General features: G+C 39.2%; 2 protein-coding genes across 4 annotated transcripts in view; one reads left to right on the top strand and one right to left on the bottom strand.

The window, feature by feature from the left end:
- Positions 1–147: 147 nt before the first annotated feature.
- Positions 148–1,928, bottom strand: LOC137386904 (PAX-interacting protein 1-like). The gene is made up of 2 exons (XM_068073114.1): positions 1,872–1,928; positions 148–1,215 (listed from the first exon to the last, which is right to left on the bottom strand). The coding sequence occupies exons 1-2, from the start codon at positions 1,926–1,928 to the stop codon at positions 148–150; spliced, it is 1,125 nt and encodes a 374-aa protein (XP_067929215.1).
- A 1,530-nt stretch (positions 1,929–3,458) lies between these two features.
- Positions 3,459–16,181, top strand: part of LOC137404834 (condensin-2 complex subunit D3-L-like) — a 73,878-nt gene continuing 61,155 nt past the window's right edge. For all 3 annotated transcript variants that reach the window (XM_068091067.1, XM_068091063.1, XM_068091072.1), the window contains exons 1-8: positions 3,459–3,483; positions 4,620–4,735; positions 6,567–6,678; positions 7,429–7,515; positions 11,522–11,594; positions 14,325–14,418; positions 14,940–15,091; positions 15,793–15,978. In XM_068091067.1, the coding sequence (XP_067947168.1) occupies positions 3,472–3,483; positions 4,620–4,735; positions 6,567–6,678; positions 7,429–7,515; positions 11,522–11,594; positions 14,325–14,418; positions 14,940–15,091; positions 15,793–15,978 (832 nt within the window). In that variant the 5' untranslated portion in view covers positions 3,459–3,471. The remainder of the gene's footprint in view (positions 3,484–4,619; positions 4,736–6,566; positions 6,679–7,428; positions 7,516–11,521; positions 11,595–14,324; positions 14,419–14,939; positions 15,092–15,792; positions 15,979–16,181) is intronic.

Here is a 16,181-nt window from a genome sequence, read left to right as displayed (position 1 = left end):
CATCGTCTTGTTGGAATCTGATGCTCTATTATTAGTCCCAAACGAATTCATCATTCATAATTTACTCATAAAGCCATAAAATCTACACTCAGACTGCAGCTGCATATATATTAAAGGAGACGTATGTGCTTCTGAATAGTTCACCTGTTAGGATTGTTGGTAGCTCCGAGGATGTATACTCTGAGGGTGTATACACTGAGGATATATACTCTGAGGGTGTATACTCTGAGGGTGTATACTCTGAGGGTGTATGCTCTGAGGATGTATACTCTGAGGATGTATACTCTGAGGGTGTATACTCTGAGGATGTATACTCTGGGGATATATACTCTGAGGATGTATATTCTGAGGATGTATACTCTGAGGGTGTATACTCTGAGGATGTATACTCTGAGGGTGTATACTCTGAGGATATATACTCTGAGGATGTATACTCTGAGGATGTATACTCTGAGGATGTATACTCTGAGGATGTATACTCTGAGGATGTATACTCTGAGGATGTATACTCGGAGGGCGTATACTCTGAGGATGTATACTCTGAGGGTGTATATTCCGAGTGTGTATACTCTGAGGGTGTATACTCTGAGGATGTATACTCTGAGGATGTATACTCTGAGGGTGTATATTCCGAGTGTGTATACTCTGAGGGTGTATACTCTGAGGATGTATACTCTGAGGATGTATACTCTGAGGGTGTATACTCGGAGGGCGTATACTCTGAGGATGTATACTCTGAGGGTGTATATTCCCAGTGTGTATACTCTGAGGGTGTATACTCTGAGGATGTATACTCTGAGGATGTATACTCTGAGGGTGTATACTCTGAGGATATATACTCTGAGGATGTATACTCTGAGGATGTATACTCTCAGGATGTATACTCTGAGGATGTATACTCTGAGCGTGTATACTCTGAGGATGTATACTCTGAGGATGTATACTCGGAGGGCGTATACTCTGAGGATGTATACTCTGAGGGTGTATATTCCGAGTGTGTATACTCTGAGGGTGTATACTCTGAGGATGTATACTCTGAGGATGTATACTCTGAGGGTGTATATTCCGAGTGTGTATACTCTGAGGGTGTATACTCTGAGGATGTATTCTCTGAGGGTGTATACTCTGAGGATGTATACTCTGGGGATATATACTCTGAGGATGTATATTCTGAGGATGTATACTCTGAGGGTGTATACTCTGAGGATGTATACTCTGAGGGTGTATACTCTGAGGATATATACTCTGAGGATGTATACTCTGAGGATGTATACTCTCAGGATGTATACTCTGAGGGCGTATACTCTGAGGATGTATACTCTGAGGGTGTATATTCCGAGTGTGTATACTCTGAGGGTGTATACTCTGAGGATGTATACTCTGAGGATGTATACTCTGAGGGTGTATATTCCGAGTGTGTATACTCTGAGGGTGTATACTCTGAGGATGTATACTCTGAGGATGTATACTCTGAGGGTGTATACTCGGAGGGCGTATACTCTGAGGATGTATACTCTGAGGGTGTATATTCCGAGTGTGTATACTCTGAGGGTGTATACTCTGAGGATGTATACTCTGAGGATGTATACTCTGAGGGTGTATATTCCGAGTGTGTTTACTCTGAGGGTGTATACTCTGAGGATGTATACTCTGAGGATGTATACTCTGAGGATGTATACTCTGAGGGTGTATACTCTGAGGATGTATACTCTGAGGGTGTATACTCTGAGGATGTATACTCTGAGGATGTATACACTGAGGGTGTATACTCTGAGGGTGTATACTCTGAGGGTGTATACTCTGAGGGTGTATACTGCATGACAATCTAGCTATTTTCAAAGGTTTTGATTATAAACAAATTACAGTCATACCTCAATATACCGACCTCGTATGTCAATTTTCTTGTATCTCAAATCAATTTTTTCCATATAAAATAACTAAACACAAATTAATCTGTTTCCACCTCTTAAAAAGGCATCTAAAACAGGATATGACAATGAAAAATTGTGTTTTTAGTTGTACTAATTCACCACTTACACTCACACTCACAAAGTAACGAATACCTATCTAATGGTTATGGTTAGAGATGCCCCGATTCTAAATTCACCAGCCGATTTAGATACCGATCCGATATACCGATCCTAATTGAAAAATAATCCGATTCAGATACCGATTCAGATCTTTTGTGTTGCATAGATAGTAGCTCAATTTATTATGCAAATACAAACATAATGCAAAGAAAACATGAATATTATTGTATTTAATTGTTTGCATTTATGGAAAAAATATATACATATTCACATACTGACATACCGTGCATGTAGTAACAAAACAGTCCATGTTTCTTGTAATTTGTAAATAAAGGTAATTACTGTTAGTGGTACAGTTCTATCTGTGATAACGAAGTCCCTCTTCTATTGTTGGATGAACTGCTGTGCCTGTACAAGTTTAGAGCAAATTAATGTTTCTTTTAAAAACCGTTAGTGATTCAATTATCTCAGTAAGACGTCTCTTTTCTTCCATCATTATCAATGTAGCCAAGCGTACTGAAGGGGGGATTCCCTTGCAACAGATGTTGGAGGACAGGCTACATACCGATACGCCACTGGGGTTACCGTTTTTTGTACAATACAAACGATTCATTGTATCGTCAGGATCAAGAGAGTAATAGATAACTTTATGCGTTGAATGTTTAAATTACTTTCGTAATGCTAGTAAATAGAAATATTACACTGCGTTCTTGTTTCCCATTTTTGTGATCTTGTTCGTGATTGCTTGCAATAAAACCTATCGCTGTAATTGGGAAATACCACACTTTTTGTTTACGTTCTGGCTAAAAGGTTTCCTTCGCTGTGTTGATCAGGCTATAGACATGAAATAAATTGTGTGGCAGGCCTGAAATTCATTAAGTAAAAGTAAGAAGCTTACAGCTGATGATTTTTTATTAGTATAGCAGGCTAAAATACAGTTTTCTGCTAAATGGTTGATCTGTAAAAAGTATCGAAAGGTTCAGATTTTTTAAGAAAAGAACGGCCGATACCGATTCAGATACTTGACACTCATATCGATACCGATACCATAAATAAGTTTTAATCCACCAAACTTATTTATGTCTTCGTTTTCTTTTTATTATCTTCTTCCGGCGCTTTTTGCCCGGCTTTCACCTTCACTTTTCACCGACTTTTTAAAAACTCTTTCAAACTTATCCAATGAAAAAGACCGAATGATGCTGTTCACGTAAGCAGCCTCTCGCATACTCGGCCACCTAGCAGCCGCATCACCAGCAGTCTCGTATGCTCATATCTCAAATTTGTCTCATATTTTAAGAGAAAGTTTTGCTTGGAATTTTCCTCGTATGCTGAGGTATGGCTGTATTACAATTTGTTTTGTAATGCAGTTTACATCCGTGTCTGCGATCTGTTTTAGGGAATTGCTATACTTTGTAAGCGGCGGGAAGGCATATCTGTGGCTATGATCAAGGAGGTAAATCGTTACTATTGTAAATAATATGTATATGCATATATGTTTGCTTATAAGTATGTAATCTACTGAAAAAGTGAATTTATGAAGGCAATGATAAGGTTACCATATAAACATCCCTTTCAATTTTTGGAAATGATTTGAGTATGTAATTATGTAGACGAGAATGTTTCCAGCTAGTTGTTTGAGTGTAAGTGTTGAGAGATGCTTGTGATTGTTCACATCTCAAAGCGCAGCTTGAGTGTGGTGTTGGGTTAATATAGGCCTTTCTCCCTCGTAACCTCATCTCCTAGTAGTCAATCTATCACTACTAGTTTGTATATTAATTGTTGGTGAAATGGAGGGGATACACTATTTTGGTGTGCTAATCTTTGCAGTTTAGTATTTTCAAATCCAAGAACTTCTATTTTAATCTTGCTAGACATTGAAGTCCAATTATTAGTAATGAGTCGCAACTTATCTCAGACAACATGATTCATTCGCGGGCTATACATGTAGGTTCCTTACTAGAGGGTTCAGTTTCCTTCACATTCGTGATTGTCTGATTAGATTATGTCTAGTAAACTGTTTTACACGAGTTGGAGAATGCATATAGATTCTTTGCCTTGGCTCATGCTACATTAATTCCCATTTTTGGAAACATGAAAATATTATTTAGTAATTTTTGAAAATCAGTCTCTCGATACTGCAGGAATGTCTGTTTTTATTAATATATATTCTTAATAATGGTTCTCTTTTTCTATCTCTCCGCGTCCTCACAACTCTTTTGTTAGTACTCCTTGCCAATACATCCTCTCCAGATCTCACTTGACGCCCCTGCTGAATCGTGTCAAGGTCACAACCTTTATTTGCCGCACGCTAGGCCTATGTAGCATTATTAAAATTCACTTTTGGATTCCAAATGATCGCCATCATCGCATCACTTTGGTTGAGTCGTTTGCTACGTATTTCGACACCATCAGCAGTTGCGCTGTCTTTAAAGCTGTATATTGTAAAGAAGACACCATCAGCAGTTGCGCTGTCTTTAAAGCTGTATATTGTAAAGAAGACACCATCAGCAGTTGCGCTGTCTTTAAAGCTGTATATTGTAAAGAAATATACAGTCTTCAACTCATCACCACTTTTTTTATTGCCTGTAGGCTTTCTCAAGTCTTCAACAGAATCTCCTCATGCTTGTTGGCTTGAGGAAAGAAAGTCTCTCTACAATCCCGCGAGAAACAGTCATGGTTAAAGACCAAGCTCTGGATTTTGTTTTGTAAGAGCCTTTAATAACATTCTTCTCCTTGCCTGCTAAAAAGGTTATGGCCATAACGTCACCACTCATACCTCTGCACCTCTCATCACCACTCATACCTCTGCACCTCTCATCACTACTCATACCTCTGCACCTCTCATCACCACTCATACCTCTGCACCTCTCATCACCACTCATACCTCTGCACCTCTCATCACCACTCATACCTCTGCACCTCTCATCACTACTCATACCTCTGCACCTCTCATGACTACTCAAACCTCTGCACCTCTCATCACTACTCATACCTCTGCACCTCTCATCACTACTCATACCTCTGCACCTCTCATCACTACTCATACCTCTGCACCTCTCATCACCACTCCTACCTCTGCACCTCTCATCACCACTCCTACCTCTGCACCTCCTCCATGCAACTAACTACATATTTCATCACCACTCCTACCTCTGTACTTCCTCCATATAACTAACTACATATCTCATCACCACTCCTACCTCTGCACCTCCTCCATACAACTAACTACATATCTCATCACCACTCCTACCTCTGCACCTCCTCCCTACAACTAACTACATATCTCATCACCACTCCTACCTCTGCACCTCCTCCATGCAACTAACTACATATCTCATCACCACTCCTACCTCTGCACTTCCTTCATACAACTAACTACATATCTCATCACCACTCATACCTCTGCACTTCCTCCATGCAACTAACTACATATCTCATCACCACTCCTACCTCTGCACCTCCTCCATACAACTAACTACATATCTCATCACCACTCCTACCTCTGCACCTCCTCCCTACAACTAACTACATATCTCATCACCACTCCTACCTCTGCACTTCCTCCATACAACTAATTACATATCTCATCACCACTCCTACCTCTACACTTCCTCCATACAACTAACTACATATCTCATCACCACTCCTACCTCTGCACCTCCTCCATGCAACTAACTACATATCTCATCACCACTCCTACCTCTGCACCTCCTCCATACAACTAACTACATATCTCATCACCACTCCTACCTCTGCACCTCCTCCCTACAACTAACTACATATCTCATCACCACTCCTACCTCTGCACTTCCTTCATACAACTAACTACATATCTCATCACCACTCCTACCTCTGCACCTCCTCCATACAACTAACTACATATCTCATCACCACTCCTACCTCTGCACCTCCTCCATACAACTAACTACATATCTCATCACCACTCATACCTCTGCACCTCCTCCATGCAACTAACTACATATCTCATCACCACTCCTACCTCTGCACCTCCTCCATACAACTAACTACATACATGTATCTCATCACCACTCCTACCTCTGCACCTCCTCCATGCAACTAACTACATATCTCATCACCACTCCTACCTCTGCACCTCCTCCATACAACTAACTACATATCTCATCACCACTCCTACCTCTGCACTTCCTCCATACAACTAACTACATATCTCATCACCACTCATACCTCTGCACTTCCTCCATACAACTAACTACATATCTCATCACCACTCCTACCTCTGCACCTCCTCCATACAACTAACTACATATCTCATCACCATTCCTACCTCTGCACCTCCTCCATGCAACTAACTACATATATCATCACCACTCCTACCTCTGCACTTCCTCCATACAACTAACTACATATCTCATCACCACTCTTACCTCTGCACCTCCTCCCTAACGATTGTTGATGGATTGTTGAAAATTCATCAAGCCCCTATTGTGCACTTCCTTACGATACTTTTATTAGAAGATCTTTGCAACCTAGCCTCTTTTTACTCTGTGACTGCAGACACATGATGCAGGCAGGAGGAGATAACATCAGAATCCCGTTGCACAGGCTCGTCAGATCTACCATATTGTCTACTCCTGATCGTAGCGAGTACAGGGTGAAGGTCTCTCAGGTAAAGCTTATAGCCTCTGTTCCTATAGTTATTGTCAATCGTTGATGTTTCGCTATTATCGTGTTCCTCAATCAACATTTCAAGGCCTAGTCATTTCCAAGGAAAAATAGTAGGCTACTTCAATTACGCATAGTCCATTTTGTTAGACTATCTGAGCGAGGAAATTACCTTCTTTCGTCACGATGACACAATATTTTTGTGCGTTAGTTCCATATTATAGAAATAACATATGATGTGATGATTTGTAACCCACAACTCTAACCTTGGCCACAAAGTAGGATTTTACTGTACCGCCCACGGTACAACACGTTGTTCATTTAAAGAGGCTCAGGCTTATCGACGAAAATACAGAGATATTGAGGATCGTCACCTTCTCATTGTGTGTGTTTGATTGCCTTTCAATGTGTTTGACAAGAGTTTTTGTTAATAGTTTGATAAATTGTTCAATCAGATTGCTCAATGATAAACTGATATGCTTTGCAATGCTGTAGAAATATAGATAAAAGCACTCATAATATTCTTCAGTAATGTTTGTTCTCCTACAAACTATTTAAGGTTACTACTTTGCTGGTTTAAAGGTTATCGACGCTAGTGGGCTGTTAGTCGTCTAAGCTGGTTGTGTTAGTCTCTAAATCTCACAAGGAGTCACCCGCTTCAAGCGTTTGATGTCAGCATCCACGCGTGTAGTTATTGCGGTCCACATGAGTTGAGTTGATGGTAGGAAATGCAATATCTATGTCTTTTTGCTAGGCTGTGTTACGCATCATGGAAAAAATGAGCTCTCTTCTATATTCTGAAACGTGTAAATGGATCTTTGAGCTCTCCAAGTACAAAAAGGTATGGTTATGGTATGGTTATGGCATGGTATGGTTATGGTATGGTTATGGTATGGTTATGGCATGGTATGGTTATGGCATGATTCAGAGGGCACACTAATTGGTCTAAAAATAAAGTTGCTAATAATAGTGGTATCTAACAAATTGTTGAGGTCTTCCAATTCAATCGCACCCAGACAACTAAATGCAAGCACACAATAATATTAAGTCAATTTCAAATAGTTTTCTAATATGCATAATTTAACTGGTGCACTAACAAAGATATATAAAACGATTTCTGAAGTTATTGTAATATTACAAAAATTTCATGCCAACTCAACTAGAGTTTGTACTTACCATCACTGACTCTCTCCTCTATACTTACCATCACTGACTGTCTCAATACTTACCATCACTGACTGTCTCAATGCTTACCATCACTGACTGTTTTTATACATACCATCACTGACTGTCTCCTCTACACTTACCATCACTGACTCTCTCCTCTATACTTACCATTACTGGCTGTCTCTACACTTACCATCACTGACTGTCTCCTCTACACTTACCATCACTGACTCTCTCCTCTACACTTACCATCACTGACTGTCTCTACACTTACCATCACTGACTGTCTCCTCTACACTTACCATCACTGACTCTCTCCTGTATACTTACCATCACTGACTGTCTCAATACTTACCATCACTGACTGTCTCAATACTTACCATCACTGACTGTCTTTATACTTACCATCACTGACTGTCTCCTCTACACTTACCATCACTGACTCTCTCCTCTATACTTACCATTACTGGCTGTCTCTACACTTACCATCACTGACTGTCTCCTCTACACTTACCATCACTGACTCTCTCCTCTACACTTACCATCACTGACTGTCTCAATACTTACCATCACTGACTGTCTCAATACTTACCATCACTGACTGTCTTTATACTTACCATCACTGACTGTCTCCTCTATACTTACCATCACTGACTGTCTCAATACTTACCATCACTGACTGTCTTTATACTTACCATCACTGACTGTCTTTATACTTACCATCACTGACTGTCTCCTCTACACTTACCAACACTGACTGTCTCCTCTATACTTACCGTCACTGACTGTTTCCTCTATACTTACCATCACTGACTCTCTCCTCTACACTTACCATCACTGTTTTCTCTATACTTACCATCACTGACTGTTTCCTCTACATTTACCATCTCTGACTGTTTCCTCTATACTTACCAGCACTGACTGTTTCCTCTTTTCTTACCATCACTGACTGTCGTTATACTTACCATCACTGACTGTCTCCTTTATACTTACCATCACTGACTGTCTCAATACTTACCATTACTGACTGTCTCTACACTTACCATCACTGACTGTCTCCCCTACACTTACCAACACTGACTGTCTCCTCTATACTTACCATCACTGACTGTCTCCTCTATACTTACCATCACTGACTGTCTCTATACTTACCATCACTGACTGTCTGCTCTATACTTACCATCACTGACTGTCTCCTCTATACTTACCATCACTGACTGTTTCCTTTATACTTACCAGCACTGACTGTCTTCTCTATACTTACCATTTCTGACTGTTTCCTTTATACTTACCATTACTGACTGTCTCCTCTATACTTACCATCACTGACTGTCTCCCCTACACTTACCAACACTGACTGTCTCCTCTATACTTACCATCACTGACTGTCTCCTCTATACTTACCATCACTGACTGTCTCCTCTATACTTACCATCACTGATTGTCTCTATACTTACCATCACTGACTGTCTGCTCTATACTTACCATCACTGACTGTCTCCTCTATACTTACCATCACTGACTGTTTCCTTTATACTTACCAGCACTGACTGTCTTCTCTATACTTACCATTTCTGACTGTTTCCTTTATACTTACCATTACTGACTGTCTCCTCTATACTTACCATCACTGACTGTCTCCCCTACATTTACCAACACTGACTGTCTCCTCTATACTTACCATCACTGACTGTCTCCTCTATACTTACCATCACTGACTGTCTCTATACTTACCATCACTGACTGTCTGCTCTCTACTTACCATCACTGACTGTCTCCTCTATACTTACCATCACTGACTGTTTCCTTTATACTTAGCAGCACTGACTGTCTTCTCTATACTTACCATTTCTGACTGTTTCCTTTATACTTACCATTACTGACTGTCTTCTCTATACCTACCATTTCTGACTGTTTCCTTTATACTTACCATTACTGACTGTCTCCTCTATACTTACCATCACTGACTGTCTCCCCTACACTTACCAACACTGACTGTCTCCTCTATACTTACCATCACTGACTGTCTTCTCTATACTTACCATTTCTGACTGTTTCCTTTATACTTACCATTACTGACTGTCTCCTCTATACTTACCATCACTGACTGTCTGCTCTATACTATTTTGGTTGTTCCTATCTTTTCACACGAGAACTCATAAGATTATTACTGACAGGAATAGAGGTTTTTAACTGTTTTTTTAATGAAATTATTTTGGTAATTATTTTAAAGATGTTTCACTCTCATGTTCTTCATCTATGGAAATATGTTTATGTATTTTCATTAAAAGTTGGTTTTTAAAAACCTATCAAATTATCTAATGGTGAATATCTAACGCAAACACCTAATAAAAATCATTAAAATTTTATATATGTACTGTACATATTAAAATTTAGTAACAAAATAATATGTTAACCTTAGTAACTATAGTTATCTACAGTAACTTTATTGTATTCAGTGGTTATGATTTGCAATAAAATGTAACATTACGATGTACTATGTGCAGTATGTACTATAGGGAGCTCTTACTTCCGAGGCAGATGCATAAAATAAGTATTGAATTTAACTTACCGTAAAACCTCTATTTGAACACCATGGCGCTCTATTATGCAATTCTTTCTCTATAGTAGTGGTCAAATAGAAGCTGGCGTTGTATTTTTCAAATGGCTTGCCAGAATTTCGAGAAGATAACTTTAACCCTTTTACCGGTGAAGCGAATGTCACTTATATTTTGCCCTCTTCGTCAGGTGGAGTGACATTATATACCCCGCTTTGAGTTACAATGTCCTTATTATACAGTTTTTGCTTTACGATGTGAAACACGATGTTTTTTTCTCCCTGCCATACCACATCAACAAAAATTTCTCTCAGATAGGTGATAAAATCTTAGACATTGACAAAGTTGAAGTTCAGTAAAATACATACTAATAACATAGCTTCAAGTGTGTGTTTAATTACATGAAGTCATTCAAGTTAAATTCTAAGTTTGTTTCATACGTCTGTCTCCAAGGTAAGAACTCCTCGCGGTATGTACTGTGCATAGTGCATTGTAACATACATTTGCTGCAGATCATAACCACTGAATACACTAAAGTTACTGTAGGTAACTATAGATACCAAGGTAAAAATACTATTTTGTTACTAATCTTTAATATGTACAATACATATATAAAACTTTGATGTTTTCTACCAGGGGGTGTTTGCATTAGATAGTTGCTATAGGTTTCTATAACCCTCTATAATATTTTTTCGCCTTACGATGCCAACACCAGAACGAATTAATATCGTATGATGGGGGTCCACTGTACTAGGCTCTTACAACTAACCTCGTATAAAGAGTTTAACTCTTTTTATATTCCTACTGCTGTGGACGCTCAGGTAACTCTCATGCAATCAAATACTTCGAATGATCCACAATGATTAGAGCAAACATCTAACTGCCTGTAGAAACAGAAGAACAAGCAAAATGCTGTTTTTCTGATATCAGAATTTTAAAGTTTACAGACATTCGAGTTGCCCTCTTCATTTAATGGCAAACACAAAAATAGCCAAAAAAACATAAGATCGGTTTGACCTAGCAGTTGCTAAAGCTGAGCCCTTGTCGTACTCTAAAGCTATTCTGTCTTAAAGGAGCTCACCGTTTCTCTTATATTGCAGCTATGTCTATTTGTATACTCAGGTAGCCGGAAGAATGTTGGCTGTCGAAATAATTGGGCCCCTGCTGATCTCCTCAGATTTCAGAATAATAGAAGGTAGTTGGTCCGCTATCATACCTACTCCTTTTTACTTTAAGAATATTGTCACATGATCTACTGTTTTATTTGCACGAGCTCTTTCACACCAGTTCTCTATGCTTATTAGGCTAGTGAATAAAATTGTTTTTGGACAACTTTATTAGAAGTCCTAGTTTCAGGTTGATTACTAGAGGCTTTGTGACTAGGTGCTTGATAGAGTACTAAAATTGTGGTGACTGATTTCTATAGTCTTGTTGAGAGAGTACTAGAGTTGTGGTGACTGATTTCTATAGTCTTGTTGAGAGAGTACTAGAGTTGTGGTGACTGATTTCTAGAGTCTTGGTGAGAGAGTACTAGAGTTGTGGTGACTGATTTCTAGAGTCCTGTTGAGAGAGTACTAGAGTTGTGGTGACTGATTTCTAGAGTCCTGTTGAGAGAGTACTAAAGTTGTGGTGACTGATTTCTATAGTCTTGTCGAGAGAGTACTAGAGTTGTGGTGACTGATTTCTATAGTCTTGTTGAGAGAGTACTAGAGTTGTGGTGACTGATTTCTAGAGTCTTGGTGAGAGAGTACTAGAGTTGTGGTGACTGATTTCTAGAGTCCTGTTGAGAGAGTACTAGAGTTGTGGTGACTGATTTCTAGAGTCCTGTTGAGAGAGTACTAAAGTTGTGGTGACTGATTTCTATAGTCTTGTCGAGAGAGTACTAGAGTTGTGGTGACTGATTTCTATAGTCTTGTTGAGAGAGTACTAGAGTTGTGGTGACTGATTTCTAGAGTCTTTGTGAGAGAGTACTAGAGTTGTGGTGACTGATTTCTAGAGTCCTGTTGAGAGAGTACTAGAGTTGTGGTGACTGATTTCTAGAGTCCTGTTGAGAGAGTACTAAAGTTGTGGTGACTGATTTCTATAGTCTTGTCGAGAGAGTACTAGAGTTGTGGTGACTGATTTCTAGAGTCCTGTTGAGAGAGTACTAGAGTTGTGGTGACTGATTTCTAGAGTCTTGTTGAGAGAGTACTAGAGTTGTGGTGACTGATTTCTATAGTCTTGTTGAGAGAGTACTAGAGTTGTGGTGAGTGATTTCTATAGTCTTGTCGAGAGAGTACTAGAGTTGTGGTGAGTGATTTCTATAGTCTTGTCGAGAGAGTACTAGAGTTGTGGGGACTGATTTCTATAGTCTTGTTGAGAGAGTACTAGAGTTGTGGTGAGTGATTTCTATAGTCTTGTCGAGAGAGTACTAGAGTTGTGGTGAGTGATTTCTATAGTCTTGTCGAGAGAGTACTAGAGTTGTGGTGAGTGATTTCTATAGTCTTGTCGAGAGAGTACTAGAGTTGTGGTGAGTGATTTCTATAGTCTTGTCGAGAGAGTACTAGAGTTGTGGTGACTGATTTCTATAGTCTTGTTGAGAGAGTACTAGAGTTGTGGTGACTGATTTCTATAGTCTTGTTGAGAGAGTACTAGAGTTGTGGTGAGTGATTTCTATAGTCTTGTCGAGAGAGTACTAGAGTTGTGGTGAGTGATTTCTATAGTCTTGTCGAGAGAGTACTAGAGTTGTGGGGACTGATTTCTATAGTCTTGTTGAGAGAGTACTAGAGTTGTGGGGACTGATTTCTATAGTCTTGTTGAGAGAGTACTAGAGTTGTAGTGACTGATTTCTATAGTCTTGTTGAGAGAGTACTAGAGTTGTGGTGACTGATTTCTATAGTCTTGTTGAGAGAGTACTAGAGTTGTGGTGAGTGATTTCTATAGTCTTGTCGAGAGAGTACTAGAGTTGTGGTGAGTGATTTCTATAGTCTTGTCGAGAGAGTACTAGAGTTGTGGTGAGTGATTTCTATAGTCTTGTCGAGAGAGTACTAGAGTTGTGGTGAGTGATTTCTATAGTCTTGTCGAGAGAGTACTAGAGTTGTGGTGACTGATTTCTATAGTCTTGTTGAGAGAGTACTAGAGTTGTGGTGACTGATTTCTATAGTCTTGTTGAGAGAGTACTAGAGTTGTGGTGAGTGATTTCTATAGTCTTGTCGAGAGAGTACTAGAGTTGTGGTGAGTGATTTCTATAGTCTTGTTGAGAGAGTACTAGAGTTGTAGTGACTGATTTCTATAGTCTTGTTGAGAGAGTACTAGAGTTGTGGTGAGTGATTTCTATAGTCTTGTTGAGAGAGTACTAGAGTTGTGGTGAGTGATTTCTATAGTCTTGTCGAGAGAGTACTAGAGTTGTGGTGAGTGATTTCTATAGTCTTGTCGAGAGAGTACTAGAGTTGTGGTGAGTGATTTCTATAGTCTTGTCGAGAGAGTACTAGAGTTGTGGTGAGTGATTTCTATAGTCTTGTCGAGAGAGTACTAGAGTTGTGGGGACTGATTTCTATAGTCTTGTTGAGAGAGTACTAGAGTTGTGGTGACTGATTTCTATAGTCTTGTTGAGAGAGTACTAGAGTTGTGGTGAGTGATTTCTATAGTCTTGTCGAGAGAGTACTAGAGTTGTGGTGAGTGATTTCTATAGTCTTGTCGAGAGAGTACTAGAGTTGTGGGGACTGATTTCTATAGTCTTGTTGAGAGAGTACTAGAGTTGTGGGGACTGATTTCTATAGTCTTGTTGAGAGAGTACTAGAGTTGTAGTGACTGATTTCTAGAGTCTTGTCGAGAGAGTACTAGAGTTGTGGTGACTGATTTCTAGAGCAAGTGTGGCGGAGTGCTAGGGTCTTGGTGACAGTGATATTTAGTAGATATGTGATGTTCCCTGTTTTCTATAACGCAGAGACACCAGCCTTAGGCACAGAACTCATCCATTACACCAGCAGACCTGTTCTTCTACAGGCCTTGCTCATGCGCTGCTCTGATAAGGCTGTCAGGTAAATATCTGCCGTCGTTAGCCCTTTCTTATCCTCATATCTCAGGAGTTCTCCAACTAGGCATGGCAAATCACTTTTTTAATTATTGTAAATATAATATCATAACAGCCATCTTTTCTCATCTCTGTTCATAACTGTCATACTCGCCTTAGTATTGCGCTATTAACTCTAGTGCTTGACATTGTCTTAACGCTATTGCGCTACCATCTGTTCTGCTTAATGTAGTTGTATGTTAGTGGCTTTAACATGCAATTACATGTAAGCAGCTATCGTGCTGTTAACTCGATTATGTGTTTGTGTTAGCAACTCTCGTGTGCTGTTAACTCGATTATACATGTATATTTGCTTTAAGAATTCTACTGCATTGGAAATTTTATTGTACAACAGTTTCTTAATAACTTTATTGGCTTGCTAACTCTATTGTCCTGCTAACTCTACTTTCCTGCTAACTCTATTGTCCTGCCAACTCTATTGTCCTGCTAACTATGATATAATAAACAAGTTTCCATCTTTAATGGCAGTGTGATGGCTAAAGCTCTCTCAATGGTCGCTCTCTGTTTAAATTGTAATGATGGACCAGCCAGCAATGAAATACGGTGTTTCATCACTCGCTATTCAAGTAATCCACTGATTGGTGTAAGAAGAATTCAGTCTAATATTACTGCAGTTACAGGTAAATAAAAATAAGGTTTTTGCATATATCTTAACCTAGTCGTGGCATCCACACACAGTCTCCATATCATGTCCACTTGACCAAAAAACTGATGTCCACCTCTGACCTCTATCGGCTGATAAACCTGACTATTATTATTATTATTATAACTATTGTTACGTAGTAAGCTGCTATTCGGCCAAAGTGCTGTTTTGGTTTAGGCAAATAATTGCTTCACCATTTTTAAATTTTGAATGACCTAATCAGAGAGATATTGTGTTCTGGAATCTATTTTAAGCGTGGTGTTGTTGTCTTGATTTACAAGCGATACTTGTGATGTAATAAGGTGCCATATTATACTTTATGCTTTTCTAAATAAAATACTGTTAGCGTTGTAATTATCGTAAGTGTTGTCAAGAACGTAGCACGGTGTGAAGAGTCAATAAAAAAGGCAAATCTAAGTTGAATTTTGAGATGAATCAAAATATGAAAATATCGTTACTGTTAAGTTTGGGAACCTGTCACAACCTGTCACATAGCATTTTCTTTATTTAATCAGGCCGGAGTTTTAGTCAATCATTACGTGGAGATTATCCGCTATTGAATTCAGAATGCCTGTCGAATATCCATGTCTAAAAGTAATGGCTATGTTGGTGTGTCATGAGTTAAAAGTATCTTTTGAGAGATAATACAAACGCTAACTCAAGGTTTGCTTGCTCTAGAAAACCCTGAGCGAGCCTCAATTGACAGTCGTAATGCGAGAGGAGAGTCTAACAATACTATAGAAACAGTAGCCACAGCGAGCTGTTCAGAAGTGCGAGTATCCAACTTTACTCGCTACGAGTTCGCTCGCAGCAGTAATCCAACTTCCTGTGCGACATTTTATTTGACCCGAGGCTTTGATATCAGTAAGTTACAGCTTATAGCAATGCTAACACTATAGAGATTTTTGAACAATTATTACTTGTATGTATGTTTATAAAATCGATGGCAATCTTTTATAGTTACTCAGTGATTGCATCAGTTTATATCTTTCTGAGCTGAATAGGGTCACAACCAATCTCTTGGAATGGGTTCATCTTTTATCGGTAACTATACCAAGATAAGATGT

The sequence above is a fragment of the Watersipora subatra genome, chromosome 1 (genome assembly GCF_963576615.1).
Source record: "Watersipora subatra chromosome 1, tzWatSuba1.1, whole genome shotgun sequence".
In the NCBI taxonomy this organism is placed as follows: Eukaryota; Metazoa; Bryozoa; class Gymnolaemata; order Cheilostomatida; family Watersiporidae; genus Watersipora; species Watersipora subatra.
Note: the sequence above shows the minus strand (reverse complement) of the source record. Positions and strands in the feature narration are given on the sequence as shown.

Coding starts and splice junctions, on each gene's coding strand:
- LOC137386904 (XM_068073114.1), bottom strand. CDS start 1,928: ATGGAAAAAATTGATTTGAGATACAAGAAAATTGACATACGAGGTCGG. Junction 1,216..1,871: donor TACGAGGTCGGTATATTGAG/GTATGACTGTAA, acceptor ATACACCCTCAG/AGTATACATCCTCAGAGTAT.